The sequence below is a fragment of the Mustela putorius genome, unplaced genomic scaffold, assembly GCF_011764305.1.
Source record: "Mustela putorius furo isolate JIRA1106 unplaced genomic scaffold, ASM1176430v1.1 tig00003853_pilon_pilon_pilon, whole genome shotgun sequence".
Classification (NCBI taxonomy): Eukaryota; Metazoa; Chordata; class Mammalia; order Carnivora; family Mustelidae; genus Mustela; species Mustela putorius.
Window position 1 is genome coordinate 663,894 of NW_025422005.1, and position 25,107 is coordinate 689,000.

Sequence of the window (25,107 nt, forward strand, 5' to 3'; positions counted from 1 at the left end):
CTATAGTAATGGACAGCCTGGGTCCTCTGTAGACCTCAAGACTTCACACGGGAGTGCTTCCCCATTTCAGAGATGAGAACACAGGGGCTGTGGCTTCCTTCCGCTGACCAGATTGTGCAATTTCTCCCAGCAGGCCCTAGCCCCACCCAGCCCCTGCAAGGGCTGACCAGCAATAATGGAAGCCAGTTCTGGGAGGGGTTCCTTGGGGGCACCGGAAGGTTCCTAGAAGTTTTGCTTGGGCTGAGTCCAAAGGTGGAACAGGAATAAGCCAGGCCTGCTGGGGAGAGGGAAGAGCCAGCAGCAGGGACAAAGGCCGGTGTGGGGCTGGGGGATGCCAGGCAGGTTAGTTTGGGCTGGGCTGAGGTTGGGGGTTCTGCCTCAGAGGCTCTCAGGTAAAGCTTTCCCAGCACTAGTATTTGTTTCTTTGCATTTTTCTGAAACGAGACTTGTGACTCCGGTTTTATTGAACCCTCAGACCCCTAAACCTAGATGCACCGTCTTCTGAGGAGTGGAATGATGGCGGACAGCAGAATCGGTGGGTTAGGTGGGAGAAGGGAGCCTGGGCCATGGAAGGTAGAGCCAGATAGGCTGCCTGCTCAGACCTGGACTCATTCGGGTAGGGTGGGGGGTCCTGGATTTTGAGTGCAGTTTGGTGGTCCTGGCTCTTGGGTGGAGCTGGGTGCTCTCAGCTCACAGGGAAGTTGGCCTCAGCTGTGCCTGGCAGGGGTGGGGGAGGTGAACAGAGGCTGCCCAGTATTCAAAAGGGGAAGTGGCCAGGAGCCTTGGGTGACAGGGGTGGCAGGGAGGGACCAAGGCTCCCTGTGGGGGATGGGGTGGCTTGGGGTATGCAGAGGTCATCTCCTCCATCCTCAGCCTCAGGCCTCTGGTTAGTAACCATGGGACAAGTCCAGCCCCTCCCACATGGCCACTCCTTCCCAGGGGCCAGTGTCTGGAATTGCCAATGTTGCAGTGTCCTCTTTGGAGCGGTTTTTGGGGACAGAGTGGAGCAGCCCCTCTTCCTGCTGACCTTTGAAGTGCCATGCACACAGTTCAGCAGGGAACAGGATCTTCGAGTGGACGGTCAGCTTCTCACCGGGGTGCTCTGTGAAGGGGCACACCTTGCCAGCAGCTGGGAGGAGCCCCCGTGGGGCAGAGGCAGTGGCAGCCTGGGGCGGGTGGGGTCTGACACCTGCATACAGGGGCTCAAGGAAGCAGGTGCTTTTGTTGTCTGTGGCTTTCACTTGGGGAACCCCGGGCACAGACAGGCCAAGTAACCTGCAGCAAGGACCTGAAGGGCACATTCTGCCCTTGGCTCCAGGAAGGGCGTTGACTGGACTCAAGAAGCAGGCAGTGGTGGGGGTAGACGGAGTGCTAGGAAGAAGGGAGACGCTGCCTGGACGGCAGACCCCTCTGGGCAGCCCCCAGGGCTGGTGGGGCCAGGTTGAGGGTCAGGGTCTATGGGAGGTGGCATGAGACCCCAGTATCCATCTGGGGCACAACACTGAGTGGGTGTGGTGGGGACAGGGCCTAGTCGTCAGAGAGAGGCTCCAGCTGGAGTCGAGCCTCCAAGGGCTCCGTGTGGGGCTTGGACAGCATGCCTGCAACAGATGTGCCCCCAAGGGCAGGGCCACAACTAGAACAGGAGGGGCGGTGGTTGCAGGGGAGACTGGAGCGGTGGAAGGGAGCACGGTGGGCACCCTGGAGGGGGACATGCGGCACAGAGCGAGAGGTCACTTCCCGGGACTGTCCCAGCAGCACAGGCCAAGTGCTAAAGGGTTCACTCCGTCTGGGCAACCCTGAGTTCTGTGCCCGAAGGATGAGAACTAGCACAGTCCACCCAGGCAGCTCAGGTGCCCCTTTCTAGATGCCCCTACTGATGCCTGTTTCCAGGGACTGCTTTGGTGAGAATGTGGGACAGTAATCTCAAAGCCAGCAGAGGGCCGCACCACGCAGAGACCATGTCAGCTTCTCTGCCCTGGGGTCAGGGAACGGGGGGCATGCTTGGTGCCAGGCTGGGGCACCGGGGAGAGGGAACAGGTAGGCATCCGAGGGCTACCAGGTTCCATTGTACCCCATGCCCACTTCGTGCCCACTCCAGGGTGTGCCCCTGGGCAAGCTAACCACCTGCTTTCTTTCTTTTTTTTAAAACATTGTACTTATTGGACAGAGACAGGGATCGAGAGAGCGTGTGTGCACAAGCAGGCAGAGGGAGAAGCAGATTCCCTTGCTGAGCAGAGAGCCTGATATGGGACTTGATCCCAGGACCCTGGGATCATGACCTGAGCTGGGGGCAGCAGCTTTAAACGGACTGAACCACCCAGGCGCCCCTAACCACCTGCTTTCTGATCCTAAGAGAACCTTCCTCCCCAGGACTCTGGCTGTCAGCTCCACGGGCACCTCGGATGCTCTCTGGCATTTCGTAAGACAGCTGGCAGTGTCGTTCAGGGAGCTGTGGGAGAGGAGGGCGAAGCCAGGCAAACCCACCATTCAGGCTGCCAGTCTCCGAGGAGACAGCACCCCGGGTCCTCGCAGGAGCACTCAGGAAGCCCCCGCTGCTCCACCTTGCTGATAATTGGGAGAACAGAGACTCAGGTGGGAGTACTTCCCATGGAGAGCAGTCTTCACTTATTTATGAAAAAGTACCAACATTTAACCCATGAAAACTTACCAGGTTACCCCTGACAGCTATGAAGAGTGAGGAAGAACGGGACCGACCGCCCAGGCGCGGGGCCTTCTGGAGCGCGGGCCCGTTCTGACTTGCTGCTCACGCTTTGGTGGCGGATGCTTATTTTCCTTTTGAGCGAGCTGGAGTTCTTTTTATCCAGACTGAGATCAAAAACAGTCAGCAGGAGCAACGTCCTCAGACATCTTCCCGAGGAAAGAGCTAGAAGCAAGGGGCGCAGGCCCAGAAGACAAGAGACGGGAGGGAGGGGCCCCTGGGGACACCCCATGCGCGCACCCTGGGCAGCGGCCCGAGAGGTTGGGAGTGGTCTGGGTGGTGGCAGAACTGCGGGGACCCGGCACAGGACCCGACCCTCCTTTCATGGACTCTCGGTGATGGGGATGAAAGACCTGGCAGAGAAACGGGCAGCCGTGGGACAGCCCACACGGCCAGATCCGGCCGACCTCCCGGAGCAGGGCGGCCAGGACAGCAGGGCTGCCGTCAGGACCCCAAACAGCCTGGCAAATAAGCAGCCACACCAAAGTCCCTCATGTCAAACTGCTTTATTACATCTTAAATAACAGTACAGTTTAATATAGTATCTATCTTGCATCCAGCCTCCTTGCAATACACGGACTTTAAAATCAAATACAAACAGTGAGGGGCACAGGGTGCAGAGAGCGCTACAGAGGTGTGTACGGAAAGGAGGGCGGGCTCGTGCTCATCCTCTCTGCCAGACCCAGGCCTGCTGCACGCCACAGCACGGTTCTCCACGGGCTGCTGCAGAAACAGGGCAGAGAGAAGCCACCACTGCTGCTGGGAGGTGGGCTCGGGGGCAGGGGGGCACCCTCAGCACTGCCGTGCCAACCCTGCTGCCGGCCACGGGCCTCCAGCGGGACCGGGGAGGTCTGCGTGTTCGAGGACGATGGGCCTCCTTACAGAGTGGTGCACAAGGCTGGCTCCACGGCCGACACAGGCCAGGAGGAAGTTACAGAGGGAGGCCAGGGTCTCCGGTCCCTGCCCCCCACCCCCGCCCCTGAATCCAACAGTGATCATTTGGAACAGGACTTTTTTTTTTTTTCTTTTTTTTTTTTCCCCAAGAGAAAGAAAGAAACAGTGATGATCCCGCTGCCCAAGCATGTAGCGCTGCCAGCCGCCCGGCTTCCGTCGCTGGTGCGGAGCAGCAGTGAGGGGACAGAGCCGCAGTGGTTACAACTGTAAAGAGGTTATTTCTTAAAAGAAAAACAACATCTAAGGACTGGGTCCTGTATGCGCTTTTGAGCATTTCTACAGCATGCGATTCTAAGAGTAAACCCACCCAATATGGCAAACGATCAAATTTTTTAAAATTTAACTTAGAAAGTTTGAGATCATTATTTTCAAAACATTGATTTGTACATGGTTTCATACACAAATAATTGACTGACTATCCAAGCACAGGACGGGCGCCTCTCTGGAAAACAGAGGTTCCTGACGGCTGGGGGGGGGGGGGGGGGTGGGGCGCGGGGTAGTGTCGGGCTCTCGCTACCCACTTCCCTCGGGCTTCACGAGGAAACCCAAGGTTTGATTAAGAACTGAACGGAGAAGGCAGGAGGGCAGGTGGAGGGCGGGGGCGGAAGGTGCCTGACCGCGCGCTCAGGGCCGCCCGCACCACGCTCGGGGCCTTCCCTTATTGGCGCCTTCCTTTCCGAGCCGCGTTTGTGCGCCGGGTCGTGTGACACGAGACAAAAACGAAAAAGTGAGGGACGCAATTTACATCATTAACAACTTCGAAGAGGCCGCGGCACACCCTCTCCCTCTGTGTAACTACTGGACAGAAAGGAATCGATTTTAAAAAGGAAACATGAATGTTTGCAAAATCCTGTTACCACACGACCTGAAATTCAGAACCAATTACGAGATAAAATCCTCAACTTGTTTTGCATGAACAGCACAAAACGGGGTCACTGACCTAAAATTCAAATGAACTAGTGAAAAGGTGTGTCTGCCTCGCAATCACACTCAGGTTTACCTTCTGGTTAGCACGTTTATTAGAGTATTTCCTTTTAAATTCATCTGAGACAAAAAAGAAAACAAAGACCATGGTCCCGGGAGGAATGCACGACTTGTTGAGTTGACAGCACAGAGATTCTTCTCTTCGTGGGAATTGTGCTCTTGGTTTCAGCAATAAGTGAAGGAAAAGGTCTTGCCCTTTTGAAGTTCTGAGGGGGAAGGGCGTCCGCGTTAGTAGGGTGGATTGGAAATGCTATCACTGTCACGCTTCAAGGTTGGAATGATCTTCCAGTCGCCACGACGTCCGCCTGCTATTTTGAAACAGTTTAAAGAAACGTATAAAGACAACACCTGGAGCCCCAGCCACTGCTCTTCCTCCCGACCCTGCCCCCAGGGCTCCCGGCTCAGGGGCCAGCGGCCTCACCTCCCCACGCTCCCCTGTCAGCTCCCAGCGGGAGCCCCGGCAGCCGTGACCGCCCCGTGCTGAGGGGCACGCAGGGGGCGCGCAGGGAGGGCGCCTGGGCCGTCCTGTTACCTGTCGTTAGTTCCAGATCTTGAGGAAGCTATCCCAGGACCCCGTCGCCACGGCCATCCCGTCGTCAGTCACCCCCAGGCAGCTAACGCGGTTGTCGTGCCCGGCCAAGACACCTGAGGGCAGAGGACAGCCAGTCACCCGGGGACCCAGGACGCCCCAGCGGGCAGCGACGTGGTGATGTGACACAGTTGCTGGGTGGCGGGACCTCGCGGGACCCCTGGGCCCTGAGGCCCAGCCCCTGCAACGCCCCCACGGCAGGAAAGGACAGGCCAGGAGGAGAAGCCGCGCTCCCCCGGAGTGAGTACAGCTCAGCGCCGTCGCGCAGGCGTCTCCGGCCGGGGAAGCAGCCCCCGCAGAGCGCCAAGGGAGCGAAGTCTGCTGCGGGTGCTACGGGCCGGGAGGGCCAAGTCTGCTACGGAGAGAAGAGTGGGACAAGGCGCAGACCCGGTAACAAGGCACAGAGCAGCGGAGAGCTCAGGGCCTCTTGCGCCAGCTCCTGAATGGACGCGTGATGGCGAGAACCTTAAATAAGGGGCGCTCGGGGGGCTCCTGACTCTTGATTTCCGCTCCGCTCACGAGCGCGGGGTCAGGAGGCTGGAGCCGATGCTGGGATCCCCGCTCAGGGTGCAGTCCGCCTGCTTCTCCCCCTCTGCCCCTCCCACTAGTGCACTCTCTCTCTCTCTCTCTAAAGTAAGTCAATCTTTCAGCAAAAGCAAATCCAACCATCTCAACCTGAGGGCAACTGCGACCTAAGAGTGTGGCTGTGGGCTGTTCCTCATTGTAACCCCTGAATAAGCCCTGAAGTCTAGTTCAGGGCACACGGCTCAGAGGGCTGGTGACAGACACAGGAAGGGGAAAGCCGACGGAACGTCACAGGGCAACCCCATGCTGAACCCACAGTGAGACAGGCCTCCTGTCGGCTGATTTCAGAGAACCCCTGTCCGGTTCCTACAGTCCCTAGTGTCCCAACTGCGTAAACAGCCTCGCCGGACGGAGCAGTGTTCTCTGCCACGGCACCGTGACCAGGGAACGGCTGGGGCAGAGGCACCGGGAGCAAGGGGTCTGCGAGGGGCAGCAGGCCGGGCGGGAGGGGAGCTCAGCCTGGGGCGGGACAAGATCCATCGGAAACTGGGAGGTCCCATAAGAACCCCAGGAGACCCCGAGTCATGCACCCCTCCTCCCCCGCCAAGATACAGAGTTGAAATAGTCTGAATGTATTGATTCAACGGCCTTGCCTGATGTTTAATATAGAAAGTTTCTCATCTTTTGTGCAACTTGTATCTTATTATTACTTTTTTTTTTTTAAAGATTTTATTTATTTATTTGACAGAGAGAGAGATCACAGTAGACAGAGAGGCAGGCAGAGAGAGAGAGGAAGGGAAGCAGGCTCCCCGCCGAGCAGAGAGCCCTGAAGCGGGACTCGATCCCAGGACCCTGAGATCACGACCTGAGCCGAAGGCAGCGGCTTAACCCACTGAGCCACCCAGGCGCCCCTTATTATTACTTTTTAAGATTTTATTCTTGGGGCCCCTGGGTGGCTCAGTCAGTTAAGTGTCTGACTGTTGGTTTCGGCTCAGGTCGTGCTCTCAGGGTGGGGAGACTGAGCTCTGTGTCTACCTCCACACTCAGCGCTAAGTCCGCTTCTCCTCTGTCCCCTCCCCCTGCTCGTGCTCTCTCTAAAATAAAAACATAAATCTTAAAAGGAAATAATTCATACGTACATACACACACATCCATATTTCATTTTCAGGCAATCTCTACACCCTGTGTGGGGCTTGAACTAACAACCCTGAGATCAAGAGTCGCACGCATCACCGAGCGAGCCAGCCAGACACCCCCGTACAAGCTGAATTTTCACGCACTTGACAACCACACAGTCGCCTTTGATGTGTGAACTTCAGACTTCATACCTCACTGGGCACACCGGGCCAAGCCTGTGCTCCACACTTAGCGGACACAGTTCCACCACGTACAGCCAGAGGGGACAGAAAGCAAGGCGAGGGCCCTGGAGCGCCGGCGCCTCACGCGGCGGTCTACGTGCGCCGCACACAGTAAGCGCGGGGGGAGGTGCCGGCGCTCCAGAAACCCGTGCGCCCCAACAGTCCGAGCACGGACGCCCTGGCCTGTCCCCCGGCCCTCCACCGGGCCACACCGGGAGGCGGGCAGGCGTACCCAGGTGTGCGTCTCTTAGCAGCGCGGCCGGCACAGAGCCACACATTCCAGCCTCCGTGCGTCACGTCCATCCTCGCAGGTGCCACCCGAGCCCCAGGAGGCCCAGGAGGCCCAGCGAGCACCCACCTGCCCTGTCGGCCTTGAGAGCATCCCACACGTTGCAGTTGAAGTCATCGTAGCCCGCGAGGAGGAGGCGGCCGCTCTTGGAGAAAGACACGGAGGTGATCCCGCAGATGATGTTGTCGTGGGAGTAGGTCATGAGCTCCTGGTCCGCGCGGAGGTCGAACAGCCTACAGGTGGCGTCATCCGAGCCGGTGGCAAAGGCGTTGCCGTTTGGAAAGAACTAGAAAGCAAGGGCAGAGCGTGCAAACACACAACGAGAAGTCCGGGAAACGGGACTGCCCGACAGCAGGCCTCCTGCTGGCACGGGACGGCACGGTCGGCAGGGCTGGGCTCCGGCCCGCGCGGTGGGTCGGGTCGGAGCGGCAGCCGCCTGGGCACCTGGATGTGAGGTCGTCGGTACTGGGGCAGCGCAGCCACTGTCTTCCCCAGACTGGACTGCACTTCACAAGAAACTATTTCCCAGGGGATCAGGAAGAGCATGGTCACCCCCGAGGGCCACCAGCGCCAGACTAGCCTTGTGGAGAAGGGAGCCCAAGCCTCCAGCAACCAGACCGCACCCATCACGTCTTCCCCCAAGAGCCCTTCACATCAGGGTGAGGTGGTGAAGGGAAGGCTCCTTCCGCGGGCTGTGCCCAGCCTCAGGGAGGGGCCGAGGGTGTAAGGTTCCTACTCAAAGCTCAGCTTCTGCCGCCCGCTCCTCAGAGGCTGTGCTGACTGGGCTGACTACTGCCTCGTTTGCCCCAACTAGAGGGAAGCCAGGGTACGGATCGCTGGCTTGCCCCAGGGCTGGGAGCAGGTCCCTGCACACAACAGGCCCAACCCCAGTGACTGTGGGGTGAACAGTGGCACAGAATTCGCTGGTGTCACGGGATAGAATGCATCCCACCTCAGTTTTCTATAGGGAACTTTCCGTAAAATAGGTTAGAGGTGCATGCAAAACACAGACCCGCTAACCCTGAACACATTTAAGAACCTGATGTGTTCTGCAGCATACAAGAAGTCATCTAACTTGCTAACGGCGTGCAAAGGCCCTGACCCACAGCTTCACCCCCTACTCACACAGATGGCATTGATGTCGGACTCGTGGCCGGTGAAAGTTTGCCGGCACATCCCTTCTCGCACATCCCAGAGTTTGGCTGAAGCGTCACAAGCACCAGAGACAAACAGTCTGGTGTCAGGAGCGAGGGAAAGGCTCATAACATCTCCAGTGTGTCCAGTGAACGTGGTCGTCTGCTGGCCGGTCTCGATGTCCCACAGAGCGCTGTAGCACGGACACAGGACAAGCAGTCACCTCACTCTGTCAGATAACCAGTCATGTGACAAACTGTCCCTCAGACCACCTGGGACCACAGCAGACCTCTGCGCGTTTTCTCGCGACAAAAATCTAAATTCTGTCACGTGACTGTGTGGAAGGGAAACAAAGCCACAAGCGGGACAGGGCTCTCGAGCAGCCCTGCGTCTGGTGCCCAGGGGCATCCGCCGAGCAGCTCCAGATGGGGGCACAGTGACACGCAGACAGAGCCACGAGGGTGGCACATGCCATGTTCTGTGCCCCAGACTCCAGGGTCCCCACTGAAAACCGCTCCGTCCGCGCCAGCCTGCCGGGACATCCGGCTCAGACGCACACCCACTCGCACGGTTCACACCTACACTGCGTGGACTTCCCTGCCCGGGGCCGGAGGGACTACAGGGAGGAAACAAAACGTGCCCAGGACTCTGAAAAACACTTAGTCGTAACTGATAAAGCTTTAAAAATCATCTTCTAATCAAGAAATTCTTCCCCACATGACAATCTAGATTACACCTCTTTTGTGAACTTTCAAAGTTTATACAAAAAGGACACCTTGAGGACGAGGACAAGCGGGGTCTGGGAGTCAGGCCCCAGCCCAGGGCACGCGACGACATCATGTCTCAAAGACCAGAAAAGCCCCCAGGAGAGTTTCCGTCTAAAACGACTCCTAAAATCCCTGTCTGAACCAAACCAAATGATGTTAACAATCCTTAAGGCGAACCTCCAGGCTCCGAAGACGGCTTACTCTTTTCAACAGGAAACAATTAAATTTGTGATCTGCACCCAAAACAAACCAACAAGCAAACCAACCAACCTAGATGATCACGTACACATGCGTCCTGGTGCCACAAATGGAGACGTTCTGGAGATTCTCTAACTGGGCTTCTAACTCTAGGCAAGGGAACAGCTCAAACTCGGGGAAGTCTGCACAGTTCACCTGCCATCACCCCGGCGCACCCTGAGCTCCGCCGGGTCCACGCGGCACCGCGTCCCACCGAGAGCGCAGGCGAGCACACCCGCTCCCCCAGAGCGCTGCCGAGTGTCGGCCGGCCGGGGAGCATGTGCGGGGGAGAGAAAAACGGGCATTTCTCATACAGCTGCAGCCTCAACGTCATGAGTCAGTCCTTCCTTGTTCAAAATTAAACTCGGAGCTTTAACATCTGCAGAGTACAATGAACTCACTCATCACTCACGCACTTGTGTTTGATGCCTCACGGCCGCTTCGGACTAATAAAAGATGGCCTAATTAACGCCAAGAATCTTATTTCCTACACATCTACGGCAAGCAGTGGGAGAAAGGTGTGGCGCTCAGATGCTTACCAGGTGGTGTCCCCAGAGCTGGTGACGATCTGATTGTCATCCAGGAAGCGGCAGCAGGACAGGTAACCTGGAAAACAGACACGGATGAGACCCCGACCTGCAGCCGCACCCCGTCCTAACTCTAAGGTCCTGCAAATAGAGAAACACACTGGCAGAACGACTACGCCTGGGAGTCCCACGTGGAGGTGAAGACCGCGGCCTTGTCAGCGACACGGGGCCTCGGCGCACAGCACTGCTGGCTCACAGCCCGCAGGCCAGCAGGCGTGGGCCCCAGCACAAAGGGGAGGCAGGAAGCCGCCCGCCCCGCCCCCTGCTGAACACAGGGCAGATGCAGGGAACACACGCCGCCTCCGCTCCTCTGACCCACACGCGGGGACAGAGGTTCCCTTCCCACTCACACCCACTCATCCCACAACAATGCACCACGGCGCCTGGAACACATCCGTGAGCAAAGGAGCGCTCCTTTCCCTCCCGGAGCTCACACTCCAGGGGCAGAGACAGCACGCACATGTTAGCGGAAGGGGAGACGGTGGTCTGCAGAGGCCTCCCGACCCCTCCGGGAGGGCACAGAGCTGGGGTTGGGGTGCCGGGCGGAGCAGATTAGTTTTCTCCAGGACGCCATGGTACGAAGGGTGGCATGGGAGCCGTTGTGCGCTGCCTGAGCCCCAGCCGTGCCGCGCGAGCCGGAGCCAGGGCTGTGGAGCCGGGACTGGGAGGCTGAGGCTGGGGCGCAGGAGATCCCCAGCCTGCACCGGCGTGCGCTAGAGAAAAGCTAACCAGAAAACCGATTCTGCAGTACCTCCACATTAGGATTTCTACTTAATTAGCTCTGTTTACCGCAGTTCACAATTTTGTTCTATTGTAAGGGACCCCGAGAACTAGAAGTGCAGGGTCAACAAATCTGACCCCAGAAGGAGTGTGCCCAGTGGGCTGGCCAGCACAGTGCCAGTGCCGCCCACACCCCAGCTGGCCAGGGGTCAGACGGAAGGGGCAGCAACACTGCCTCTCTTGCAAGGACAGGACGCCCTGCCTCGTTTGCCCAGAAATCCTTATTCCCAGTCCACAGCAGAGCCACATACGACGCTGTGCAAATCAGTGAAATAAAAAACAAAATACACACAAAGAAGGAACCACAGAAGGGTTTTTGGTATGCAAAGTATAAGAATACAGGGAAAACAAAGCATTTATCTAAGAAATATTGCCAAAATACTTAGCAATGACAACTTCTAAACATGATCTATGTGCCTAGAAAAGGATGGATGGTCAAGCACTTCGCAGAGCCCAGGTCACAGCACCCACAGGGACAGTAGGCAGCTCCAGGGTGCATCAGTGCCCAGCTAGGTGAGCAGTGGCCTGTGCCGAGAGATCACCCAATACCACATCCACACTGTGCACCTGACCCGTGGCCCCACCGTGAGACCAGGACAGCCTCAGAGTTGCCACCGGGCTGGACAGCGGCTTCAAAACGTGGACCCAGGGGCACCTGGGTGGCTCAAGAGGTTAAAGCAGCCGACTCTTAATTTTGGCTCAGGTCCCGATTTCCAGGGGGAGGGCTCTGTGCCAGGTGGGAGTCAGCTTGAGAGTCACCCGCTGCCCGCAGCCCCGCCACGCTCTAGCTTTCCTGCACTCTCTCAAAACAAGGAAAAGGAAAAAGAAAGAAAACAGACCGTGGGCTCCGAAATCAGAAATGGCTCAGTCCTCTGGCAGTGGCTGAACCAGCACTGCGTTCTGTGATGAGCCCCGGTCTCCCCAGTAACTGGGGGTGGTCCCAGAGAACGAGGAACGGAGCTGTGTGTGCACTCCGTGGGTTCTGGAAAGTCCGCGGCAGTTACTACCTCTGTTACCGAAGAATGAAACCATGACCTGGAGGACTGTGCAGACACGCGTCTGTACGTGGACGGGGGTTACCTCAGGGGCAGACAGCTCCCAGCAGGTGTGTGTGTTTGTGGATATGGGGTCTGCACGAAGTTCGGGGTGTGCTACCCAGTGACCCGCCAACAGCGCTGCTGTCTTTTGGGAGCCCATGGGGGGCTGGGAAAGTACAGCCGTCAAGCAAAGGAGCCAAGTCTGGAGGTGCATGGGCACGAGGGTGTCCCTGTGCCCCTCACAGAAACCATGGAGGACAGGGTCAGGACATGCTGGGGACAGCCTGGGGCAGGGACCAGGCAGCCACAGTCCAGAGACAGGAGGCTTAAAACAGGCAGTGCAGAGAGCAGGCGCCTGGGTCAGGGACCGGGGTGAGATCAGGGAGTGCTGTCAGCCGAGGCCCAGAGGACAGAGGCAGGACGTGCTGAAAGAGCATGTTGTCTGGCTGGAAATCGGTTGCTCGAGAAGCAAATATACTTACTTCTGCATTGGAAAAGCTACTGACCCAGAGAGAGCAAAACCGAGTACTAATGTGGGTAGAAGAGTGGCTTGTGTGGCTTCCCCAAGACCAAGGGCCCAATGAAGGTAACTTATCCCAAGAAAATGGTTATGAGCTTGAGGGGTCATTCACCTACGAGAACGTTCACACTACCGACAAATGGAAAACCGGCCAGATATCCAGCAACAGGAACACATCAACAGGCAACGGAGCTCTCGCAACTCTTTTTTTATTTGACAGAGATAAAGATCCAAGTAGGCAGAGAGAGAGGCGGAAGCAGGCTCCCCGCTGAGCAGAGAGCCCGATGCGGGACTCGATCCCAGGACCCTGAGACCATGACCTGAGCTGAAGGCAGAGGTTTTAACCCACTGAGCCTCACAGGTGCCCCTGGGACTCTCTCGACTCTTTTAAAACATCACAGTTCTGGGTGAGATTATAGGTTAAAAACACAAAGGAAGAGCATTTAAAGTTATCTCCCCGAATTTCTCCAGTGAGCATGTGGTGCTGGTTGAGGCCAGCCCACCCCTGGAGAGCACCAGGGCACCAGGGTGGGTACCATGGCTGAGTTGAAGCTGGAGGCGGAGATACAGGCCCCACCACGGGCGCCCACCAGGCACAGGCTTGTGCAGCACCTGCAGCAGCTTCTGCTCTGGGAGGGGCGCCTTCCAGCTCCGAGCTAGAGGGAAAACCACCTCCCTCTGCGGTGTGCGCAGCGGCCGAGAGCAGAGACCAAGCACACTGCTTGAGGAGTATGGTAAAAAGGGAAAAAAGACACGACAAAGTAACTCAAAGATGTGAGAGTGAGGAAATGCCAAAGAAGGGTTTTATTAAGAGTCAGAAGAGCTTGGGGGTGCCTGGGTTGTTCAGTCATTAAGGGTTTGACAGATGTTGGCTCACGTCGAGATCTCTGGGTCGTGGGATCGAGCCCCGCATTGGGCTCTGCGCTGGGCATGGAGCTTGCCTCTCTCCCTCCCTCTCTTAAATAAGTATGTAAGTCAGTCAGAGTTGAGAGACAAATTTATAAAGTGTTTATGGCAGAAGACGCAATCAGATGAAAACCTAAACAAACTAGAAACAGCCTCAGATGCATTCACAAGGCTGTGTGGCCTCATCCTCTCAGAGCTTGGGGTTTGGGGCAGTTTGCCATCATCCTTCCAGGACGGTGTGAGGTCTGGTCTAGGCAGTCCATCCAGGAGGCTGGCTGGGTGGGTGTGGAACCTAGTGTGGCCAATGGCAAGCACAGACAGGACCTGCGGCCACCCTAGAAAAAGAGGCTCTTTCCCTGCTGGGGCTGCTAAGCGGACCAGATGGAAAGGAGGCCGAGGGAGCCATCCAGAGGGAAGCCAGAGGGCAAGCGCTGAGCAGACAGCACCATGAGCCCTGCACCCCGCCAGGCGTCAGGCAGCCCGACCCCCCAGAACGGTCCATGAGATTACTTAGTGGGCAGCGGGACCAGACTGTGGCACACACACATCCAAAGCCTAAAGCCCAAAGCATGTCACATTTAACTAACTGCCAACGACAACGGTGCCAACAAGCAGCCCAGGGGTAACCCTGGAGCAGAGTGACGATCTCGCCCACATCCGAGTTTGCTGGCGCGCGCCAGAGAAACGAGTCATTAGTACAGAGCGGGTCTGGTCACTGCGCTCTCACGTGGATGTAAAATATTCAGCCTCAGATTATATGAACAAACCATCCCTACAAAACAAAGTCTGAGCCATCAGAGCCGGGTTGGCAGGAACGCTAGGCAGTCGCAGACAACATACCATGTTGTACCCAGAAAATTTCTGGCTAAACTCCTGATCAAAATGTTTATGCCTTGATGTCAGGAAGAGCACTGTGTCCACACTGCAATGACATGTTTGGGAAGGAAGGGACCTCTGAAAGCAGGTGTCCATTCTCTGCTCATTAGCACGCAGGGACCAGCTCTGAGAACAGTCTGTGACACAAGGCCTGACACTTTGGTCTGATGGGAGTCTTCAGGGAGCTCCTCACTCTCAAACATGAGGATTTCCACCAAACAGCACTTGGCAAGTGGTATTCTGTATGTAATACATTTATACTAACGATAATAAATGTCTCCTCTCCATCACCGAGACCTCAGTCCACCAGCCACTCCCAGAGGCATCCTTTGCTCTGTAAGACAGAGCACCGTCAAGTGCTCCTCTCTAAAGTGCGGGCAGAGAGGATCCAAACCCTGGGTAGCTGACTCTACAGAAAGAAGCTTCTGTTGGTTCCATGTGGACCCTCACATTGCATGGAAACAAGAGCAGGCCACAAATGATTACCAAGAGCCTTAATTCCCGAGGCTGAGGGCGCGATTCCCATCCTGGGCCTCAGACACGACTAGGAAGGATTCAGTACACCTGCTGGTAACAGCACTCACAGGAGTACTTTCTAAGATTCTACAAGAAAATGTCCCCACCATGGCATAACAAAGAGTTCTCAACCTGATGCTCAGGCCAGAGAGAAGCATCGTAAGTGACGGACGGATGCCCAGGTCTGAGACAAGACAAAGACCATAAACCCTCCGATGTGCTGAACCCCTAACAGTTCACACCTGTACCCTATGACTAAAATAAGATTATTTTAAGCTTATCAGATTTCAACCTTTATTGACTTGAAGATGAAAATTATGTAGCATGTCTGAAGAAGATAATACATAAACTTTTTAAAAATAAAGATTTTATTTATTTATTTGACAGACAGAGATCACAAGCAGGCAGAGAGGCAGGCAGAGAGGCAGAGGGGGAAGCAGGCTCCCCGCTGAGCAGAGAGCCCGATGCGGGGCTCGATCCCAGGACCCTGAGATCACGACCTGAGCCGAAGGCAGAGGCTTAACCCACTGAGCCACCCACCCAGGCTCCCCAGTAATACATATTCATAAGAGGCCAAATGTTTTTAAGGAACCACTCAACTCCCAGGAAGTCCAATTTCGTGCTGTATTGCAAAATAAATTTCAAAAATTGCAAGTGCAAATATTTCCTCTAAGCCTCATATGGGCCGCTGCCTTTCTCAGGTTTTTTTGACAAGTGCAGTGTTCAGCAAAACTTCCCTCTCTCTCTCTCTCTGCCTGCCTTTATCTGAGTGATTTCTCTCTGTCCTTAATAAAGAAAAAAAAAATGGAAGTCAATATACTGAATCTGAGGATAAATCAGGGACTGATAAACATTAAGAATGTCTGTTTTTTCTGCGTTGGAAGCTCATCAGTGCGAGAAACAAGGCAGTTTACGAGGTGTGCTCCCTGGACAGAGGCCCGCGGCTCATGAGGAGCCTGCGGAGAGCCCACCCCGGCCTCCGGCTGTGGGGCAGCAGTTCCCACCCAGAGAAGCAACTTTCCCGCAGAAAACAACCAGGAGCTCTGGACAAATATAAAACAAACAGGGGTGCCTGGCTGGCTCTTAATCTCAGGGTCATGAGTTTAAGCCCCACAGTGGGTGTGGAGACTGCTTAAAAATAAAATCTTTGAAACAAATAAAGAAGCGTATCAAAGGTGCTAGAAGCAAGGGCAGACCGCAAGGAGGCGAGCCGACACTTGGGAAAGAAGAAAGGCACGGAGTGTGTTTTGGTGGCAGGTCCCCATCTCACGCCACACGGGTAAGATCCCTGTCCGACCTTCTCAATTAGGCAGCAGGCAGATCTGCAGACAACCACAGTCGGAAAGGGAAAGAAGAAAGCCTAGAAGGGGAAAGCCACAGAGCGGGAGCCCTCAACCTCGCACCTAAGGCCCAGAGCTCACACGGGAACCCCACGGGCGAAGAGCGGGCTCCGCGAGGCCCAGCTAACGGGGAAAGGACAGCCAAGGTTTCTGGCTGATGGCGCGCAGCACGGGTCGGGGGAACACAAGAGTACAGTCTCCACAGCGCGACACCTCCGCAACACGTCCCCGGGGCCAGGGAGGTGTTCAAAATTACTGATCGTACTATAATAGGAAGTGTCACCCGTACGGAAGAGGAAAGAGCCACCAAGATCAACCCCAAGAGGATTCGTTGTTCAAACAGCAGACGACGGTTCTGAGGACGGCTCTCGGAACCATGAAGGAAACCAAATATACACGAAATAAATAAAAAGACAGGAAATCTCAGCAGAAGAATAGTAACAGATATTTTTTAAAAAGCAAACAAAAATTCTGCAATCTGAAAACAAAACATCTGACGTGTCAGGCTGCTGTGTGGTCAGAACACTGAAGGTGACAAAAGTCCCGTGAACCCGGGGACGGAATGCAGAGGGGGAGACTGCCAAAAACAGAAGAGTCCCAGGGCCCCACCGGACCATACCAGAACCCACACACTGACGTGCAACAGAAGAGAGGACTACAGAACAGAAAATATTTTTGAGGACTGGCCTAAAATGTCCCTAATTTAGTAAAAAACAAAGCTTTACAAATTCAAGATACTGGGGCGCCTGGGTGGCTCCGTCGTTAAGCATCTGCCTTGGGCTCAGGTCATGGTCTCAGGGTCCTGGGACTGAGCCCCGCGTCAGGCTCCCGGCGTAGTGGGGAGCCTGCTTCCCCTTTCCCATTCCCCTGCCTGTATTTCCTTCTCGCTAGGTCTCTCTCTGTCAAATAAACAAATAAAATCTTAAAAAACAACAACAAAACTAAAGCGAACCCATTAAGCTCAAGAGAATGCAGAAGAAAGCTCACGCCCTGGGGCAGGAGGAGCACTAGAGCTAGTCAACACTGGGGTCAAAGTCAAGGGCAACTCAAGCTTCCTCAAATGGCCAAGAATGTTTGTAGGGAAAGGCAGAACCGTGGATGATGGCGGCACATAGAGCGACAGCTCGGTGAACGTGACAAAGGCAGACGAAAGGCAGAGAGGGCCTGGGCAGCTCGGTCGTTGAGCGTCTGACTCCTGATCAGCTCAGGTCAGGTCAGGACCTCAGAGTCCTGAGCCTGGGTCCCTGCCCTGGCCAGGCTCCCAGCTGGGTGTGGAGTCTGCTTGAGCTTCTCACTCTTCCTCTGCCCTCCCCCAGTTTGTGCGTTCTCTCTCTTTAAAAAAAAAAAAAAAAAAAGATGAAGGGGATTAAATGGGCCTTTGTGGCTGGCAAGGCTCTTATATTTTATATGAACTGATGCAGTATGAACTCTGAGTGGACCGTGAAACATTATGAATGTACGTTGTAATCCCTACATAAACCACTAAAAATTAATGCAAAGAGGAAACCAAACAGCCATCAGATAAACTCCGCAAACTCAGCTTAGTGCACTAACCCCAAAGGCACGAAAACAAAGCAAGCGGCGCGGCCGAGCCGAGGACAACTGTATGTGTGCGGCGTGACCCCTGCTCCAGGAACAGGAGTGAACCAGGACCACTGGAAAGGCAGAGGCCTTTAGAACGGGTAAGAGACGTGACCCCACTTAGAGGCTGTCTATAATGGACCCTTATAAAGATACAGCCAAGTTGAAAGAAAATAGACGGAAAAAAACATGTGGAAACAAAAGAAATTGGGAGCCACTCTGCGGGTATCAGCTAAGTAGACTTACTGAGAGAAAAGGGGACATTACATCATGACAAGAGGATCGATTCGTCAGGAAGACACAACACCCATAAATGTATGTGCTTCGACTAAGAGCTCAGAACACACAAAGCAAAAACTGCCAGATTAAAGAGAGAAAGCCCATAGTCAGGGCCCTTAACATCCGCTCCCAGCAGCTCACAGAGAGAAAGACACGAGAGACTTGAAAAGGATCAAAAGTCTGGCTCGAATAAGCACACGGAGAACAGGGCCCGGCACCTGCAAAACAGACCAGTTTTCGAGTGTCTGTGGCCTGCTCACCCTGACCGTCTCTGCTCCACTAAAAACAAGTCCCAACAAACAGAAAAAAACTGAAATGACACAGGGTTTGTTTTCCGAAAATAACGGAATTTAATTATAAATCCATAATAAGCTGTGCAAGGAAACCTCAGGTACTTGAAAATTAAACACCATACTTGTAAGGAACATACGAACCAAAGAAGTAACCAAAAGGACAGTAAAAATACTTCAAGCTGAGCGATAACAGAGTTAAAGCCCTGTTTAGAGGGAAATTTATAGCTTTAAGTGGTTCTCTCTGAAAAAGAAAGGTCTAAGGTTCCACCTTAAGAAGCCAGAAAATGAAGGGAGCAATCCCAGCGAAGCAGAGAGCAGAAGATAACGTAGGCCGGTGCTGAGCGAAAGACAGGACCCCCACGCCGTCTAACCCTGCTGCTGGCCAGAGGGGAGGCCGCACGGGGACGCAGGAAACAGAGGGGACTGACGCGCGCTTCCAGCGACGAGCGCCGGTGTGCGGTAAGTGTACTGCAGCCCCGAGGCGGACACAGCGCTCTTGCCAGATATACATTAATACAGACAAACAAAAAGTCACAAAAATTAAAAAAAAAAAAAAAAAAAGGACCACAGACATACTCTTGTTTGGCTGAAGTTAATTTAACAGAAGGCCTTCACTGGAGTCAGAGGAGCGTCACATGCGCTGCGCTGACGACCACCTCGCTGGCTGCGTGCGCTGTGGTGGGCCTAGCGGGGAGTGACTGTGAGAACTGAGCAGTCACACAAGTAAGATATGAGGACGAGGCTTCCTTCTTCGGAAACGCTACGCTGTCTGTTCTGAAGACAAGCGTCACAGGTCAACTAAGCAAGGACCAGTAATAGGCCACCCAACCCTTAAATCCAGCTGCGTTAGCAAGAACAGCCCAGAGGACTCGATTCTGTGTCCCTTCAGCAGGAGTGCTAGCGGCTGTGAAGTGGCTAAAGGGGACCGCGCTGATCTGTCCGTGCGCGTGTGTGCGTATGCGCGCGTCTCCGTGCGTCACACATGTATGGGCAGATTAGGAAACCCTCGTGGAAAGGCACTCGAGATTCAAGATGGCTTCCAGGAAACCAACAGACCAAACTACGTTACCACGAAACGATAAAGGGCGGCTGCGAGGTGTGAAGGTGGTGGCCTAAGTCCCCGAGATCCTTGCAAACAGGACGCTACGAAGACCTCAACCCCAAGGTTTCTTACCAGTGAGCATCGTCAGAATGTCTCTGGCCATTATTACAATCAGTCCCATTCGATAATCACTGAGAAGAAGCCTTCGTCCAAAGCCTGGAGCGCACGGCAGGCAAACATCTCCAGCCCCGAAGTCACCAGTGCGAACACGTACCTGTATGTCCGGCCAGTTCACGGCTCACACGTACATTCCCTTCGCGAGTTTTCAGATTGTAAATGGAGCAAATGTTGTCCAGGCCGCCGCAGGCCACATAGTTCCCGGAAGGGGCATATGCACAGGTCATGACCCATGAGGAGCGCAGAGGGATGGCATGGACCTGACAGAACACAGATGAGGCAGACGCTCAAGCTCAAAAACATGAACCACAGACACTAGGGTTATTTCCAGTCTTCAACTTTCATTGCAGAGAAGGTGATGCAGCAAAACAACAGCCAGGATTACTTTGAAAATAATTTATACACGTGGCCAGTCAGATGAAGAACTAACTAAAGTCCAGGGGGCCTGGGTGGCTCGTTTGGTTAAGCGTCTGCCTTTGGCTCAGGTCATGATCCTGGCATCCGAGGACTGAGTCCCACATCAGGCTCCCTGCTTGGCGGGGAGTCGGCTTCTCCCTCGGACCCTCCCCCTGTCTGTGCTTTCTCTCTCTTTCTAAGAGAGAGCAGGGAGCCCAATACGGGGCTTGATCCCAGGACCTTGGGATCATGACCTGACGCAAAGGCAGACACTAATGACTGAACCACCCAAGTGCCCCAAATAAGATCTTTTTTTTTTAAAAAAAGGATTTTATTTATTTATTTGACAGACAGAGATCACAAGGAGGCAGGAGAGACAGGGTAGGCAGGCTCCCCACTGAGCAGAGAGCCTGTTGCGGGGCTCCATTCCAGGACCCTGAGATCATGACCTGAGCCGAAGGCAGAGGCTTTAACCCACTGAGCCACCCAGGCACCCCTACATTTTTTTAGATGAAACATAAAGTTTCTCGGACTGAGCGAACTCCGGAATGCAGGTCTTTCAGAACCATTAAGGAGGGACATAGCTCCCGGCTGCCCTGCAGTGAGACCACGGGCCACGGCTAAAGACACCAGCAGCATGGGCTTGCCACGAGATTTGGCATCACACTGAGAACAGAACTTGCCGCGACTCCCTCCCTGTCCTGTGGGACGTGTTTTCACACAAGTGGGCCAGAGGCTGGACACACGTCCTCTGGGGCCAGTTGCTCAGGGAGGGGCTCTGCAGTCCTTACCTTGTTCGTGGTGTAGCTATCCCAGATGATCAGTTTGCCGTCCTGTGAGGCACTGACTAGAAGCCTACAGGGAGAGGGCGGAAGAAGACCAGTCAGTGCCACGGCAGCGCCACAGCAACCGCGAATCACAGAAGGGCAAGAGGACAGACCAGTGACTACGAACCCATGCTCCAGCGTCACATTTGTTTGAGGCAAAGCACACAGATTTATAAAGAAACTAAAATGGTCTAATTGTTAGTTCAACTTTGAAAGCATGAAAGAAAATGCTCCCCTAACTAACAGTTCAGGGTCCAGACTGCCTGCCTTCAAGTGCAGGCGGGATCACCAAAGTGACTCTCTGGTGAGCTAAGACAGGTGGACTTCCATTTTTTCTCTTTTTTACATTTTTAAAGATTTTTATTTATTTGACACAGAGAGAGAAAGTGCGCAAGCGCGAGCGCACAAGCAGGGGGAGTGCCAGGCAGAGGGAGAGGGAGAGGCAGGCCCACCGCCGAGAGAAGAGCCCAATGTGGGACTCGATCCCTGGACCCATGATCATGACCTGAGCCAAAGGCAGTTACTTAACTGACTGAGCCACCCAGGAGCACCAACAGGTTGATTTCTTGTAACTGCTTATGTTTCGTTTTTACTCATTATAAATCCAATTTCAGACACATAGACCTTTTAGAACCAAAGGTGACAGAAAATATTTAGTCTACAACTTGTGTCCCATTTGACGTGCAGAAAGCTGAGATAGTAAAGAATAACCAGCTTTTAAATAGTCCGAATTTATGAGACATTTCTCACCAAAAACAAATTAAAACAAAAATCATGAAAATTTCCCAGACTGAGCTAAATCTGGAATTCAGGTCTCCGAGAAACATCAAGCAGGCACTTAACCTCCCACCTGCTTTGCAAAGAGATGACGAACTACAGGAGAATCGTGTCTTGTCTTGCAGAAGAGACTAGTTAACTGTCATAAATTTGCTTCACGATTATTTCCTTGCTTTGGTTAACTGCTACATTTGGAAAAGGTACTCTGTCTTTACTTGCAGAATTAAGGCAGGACACTGCAGAAGGAAAGCATGACTAAGGGGCAAAGGCACCGAGCAATTCCAGGAATCACAGCTACTCATAAGATACCCTAAGAACTCTGTCCTCAGAAGGTGGTATTTTCAAGAAATGCCAAGAAGGCTCTATTCATAATGCTGGGCAGACATATGCCACAGGATGGTAAATAATGAGATTAAATTTTTTTTTCTTTCTTTTTTTAAGCAGAGCATTCCAGCAATGCCCCCAAGGGGGAGTTCAGATGCTATACAGGTGCCCAGGACACGTGTGCAGGGCTCTGCTTCCAATGGCCCCTCCTACCACAGGAGAGGACAGTGGTGGGGTCAGACCTAGGGGAGAAAAGGACCAGGTCTCCAGACTCCCCATGGGCCCAACTGCCCCAATGAAGGGGGACAGGTAACCCCCAAGGGTCTTTAAACCTCTGCACTAGGACACTCTAGGTACCTGGAAACAGGGTGATGTGGGAACAGGGCTGCATGGCCACTGCCCCAACAGACGTTTTATTTATTTTTACTTCTTATTAAAGAAAAAAAAAGATTTTATTTATTTATTAGACAGAGTGAGACACAGTAAGAGAGGGAACACAAGCAGGGGGAGTGGGAGAGGAGAAGCAGGCTTCCCGCTGAGCAGTCCAATGCAGGGCTCCATCCCAGGACTCTGGAATCCTGACCTGAGCCGAAAGCAGATGCTTAACGACTGAGGCACCCAGGCAGCCCCCAGATTTTTAATATAATTTATTTATTTTTAAGATATTTATTTGACAGACAGAGATCACAAGTAGGTAGAAAGGCAGACTGAGACAGAGAGGGGAGAAGCAGGCTCCCTGCCGAGCAGACAGCCCGATGCAGGGCTCGATCCCAAGACCCCGAGATCATGACCCGAGTTGAAGGCAGAGGCTTCAACCCACTGAGCCACCCAGGCGCCCCATAATTTTAAAGATTTCAAAAACCGAGGTTTTGACCATTTCAGCCAAGCGCATATTTGACTTAACAAACTGATTGAAACCTGGAGGTAATACTTATTCAAGACATTCTGTCAACTGTGATATTTTCCACCAAATTCTACGTTCTGATGCATGAACTTCCTTTACACGGAGTCGACAAGTCCGGCACGAATCACAGCTGTTTCCGCACTACAAGCTCAGAGCAGGTCTAACCAGATCGCTCTTCCAATGCAGTTTCTTAAAGCAAAGCCCTGCACCCAGGTTCAGGAACAGACCTATTAGGCTCGTAAAGCTATTTCCTTCCACGTAACAGAGTAAGGTTCAGTCTGCTGGGCAAGCTCTGGTTGGCCCTTTACATGGGCTTTGATGGAAAATCCAAGCCAAGGTAAAGAAGCTCATCCTCCAGGAGGGTCACCCTTAGAAAAGTCTCCTGGTCAGAGAGCTTAGTATTTGCTGACTCGCTCAGGGCTAGAGAAACGTTAAGCTGTCCGATGATCCCCCAGAAGGTGAGAGAGGACACTTCCTGATCCGAGACAGGACAACTGCTGGAGAACTGCATTCACTCTGGCCCTAGAGCTTCCAGCTATTCCCGGGTCTGTTACTGTGAGGCACTGCCCACCCAGAACAGAGGCCAGAGCCAGCACGGAAGCGAGGCTCCAGGGAGCGGAGGACAGAGGTTGAAGAGAGGCCCGCATCCAAATGCCTCCAGCCCCTCATCTGCTTGGAGGAGGGAGGGCTCTCAGGCCGAGCCGGGCCAACTGTGTTTGACTCTCAATTATAACAAGAGTTCAGAAGAACAGAAAGGGGAGAAAAAGTGTCACTTTAACTCATGTAACTGGAAGAGACCCGCAAATGTTGTAAAGTATGAATGAACATATTCTGTTGATAAACATGAATGTATACATTCTACACACTGATACGCACACACGCACAGACCTCTCACTGGGGGCTCTCCTACAGTTCCGAAAACTAAACGGCTAATCGGCACAGCAGTTTGAGAACATCTATAAGCTACACAAACACGGTAAGATAACTGGAAATCATGAATTAGCCTTGAATCATGAAAAACAAATATTCTGGACTTCAAAAAGACAAAAAATTTACCTACTCAGAAAATATGGCTAACTAGAAAAAGAGAGTATCTCAAAGGCTCGGAATAGCAGAGATCCTCCTGAATATGATTTTTTGTTTTCTTTTGTCCGAGACCACAAAACCGGGCCCCCACAGAAGGACACTGTGCAACCTAACGGTGCAGTTTCAAAGGCAGTTATAAAACACATCCCCACCGCCCCACCCGGAAACAGACCAGGACCACGTGGCGCCCACACCAGCCTCCCACACGGTCTTTCATGTCACTGCTTCTTCGAGGGGTGACCGGGAACCTGAATTTGGTGCTACTCACTCAGGCCTTGCTTCTCCTCCTTCTAACTCTGAGGCTCTCAAAGCACAGTGTGTCTGAACCAGGCAGAGCACAGAGCTTGCACACAGCGGCTGCGGGAAGCTGGTCTGGTGTCCAGCTTGAGCCCTCCTGCCTCACCTTGGGCTCCGGTCCTCATTCCATAGCTGCCTGCAGGTGATCTGGTGCTCCCAGGGACCCTTCGGAAAAGGGACGTGTCACCTCTGCAACTCCCCTAACTACAGCCTGGCTGTTGCAGGAGAGTGAATGGCTTACGGGGAGCCTCGACCACGAATGGCTCCAAGGACCAGGCTCCAAGTGCTGGACTCCTGAGTGCCAGGTTCTGAGTACAGCCTGGCTGCAGCGTCTATCAAGTGTCCTATCCCAGAAGGACACTACTGTTCCTACAGATGGAGGAAAAGCCCTGGAGGCAACGTACCATTTGGTCACTGTCTACTTTTGATAACAAATTCCAAGGTGGACTGAGGAGCGAGGGCATTTTTCTTGCCTTCCCCTTTCTTAGCCTTTCTGATTATTGCTGTCATTAAAATGATTGAAGTTAGCGCTCATTTGCATTTGAAATTGTACAGAACAGCGTGCAGAACAAACTAAAGATAGATTCTTTTGTTCTGTAGCTGTTTACACTCTGAAGCAGACAATTTCATGAACAAAGAGAAAACCAAGCAATTCGTCTCTGACACACAAAATAATGCTCCTCGAAGAAAGGCTCTTTGAGAATCACGCATCAGGTGTCTGGGAGAGCGTGCTGTAGCCTCCAAGCCGCAAGCATGCGGCTCAGTGATTCAGGTGGCAAAGAAAGAAGAAACAAACTCTCCAGCAGCCTCTAACAGACACAGTCCAACAGACTTCACTCTAGTGACGCTGCAGGAGAGCGGAGGGGAAGGACGGACCCAGGACGCGACGGAGATGAGCCACCCAGAGTGGAAAAGTCCAAACAAGGGGAAGAAGTTAAAGTAAAATAAATGAGTGCCCGAGGGGCACTTTCTGGTTGGGATGATAGATGAACGGGAGGCAGGGCAG

The 25,107-nt window shown here is 53.7% G+C and overlaps 1 protein-coding gene across 3 annotated transcripts in view; it reads right to left on the reverse strand.

Moving 5' to 3' along the window:
* Positions 1 to 3,210: 3,210 nt before the first annotated feature.
* The window catches only part of GNB1 (G protein subunit beta 1), an 88,738-nt gene continuing 66,841 nt past the window's right edge, over positions 3,211 to 25,107 (reverse strand). For 2 of the 3 annotated variants that reach the window (XM_045063554.1, XM_045063555.1), the window contains exons 5-11: positions 20,678 to 20,741; positions 19,588 to 19,750; positions 10,096 to 10,162; positions 8,544 to 8,745; positions 7,488 to 7,704; positions 5,190 to 5,302; positions 3,211 to 4,965 (exon numbers count right to left, since the gene is read on the reverse strand). In XM_045063554.1, the coding sequence (XP_044919489.1) occupies positions 5,196 to 5,302; positions 7,488 to 7,704; positions 8,544 to 8,745; positions 10,096 to 10,162; positions 19,588 to 19,750; positions 20,678 to 20,741 (820 nt within the window). In that variant the 3' untranslated portion in view covers positions 3,211 to 4,965; positions 5,190 to 5,195. The remainder of the gene's footprint in view (positions 4,966 to 5,189; positions 5,303 to 7,487; positions 7,705 to 8,543; positions 8,746 to 10,095; positions 10,163 to 19,587; positions 19,751 to 20,677; positions 20,742 to 25,107) is intronic. The other variant, XM_045063556.1, reaches the window with a different exon arrangement.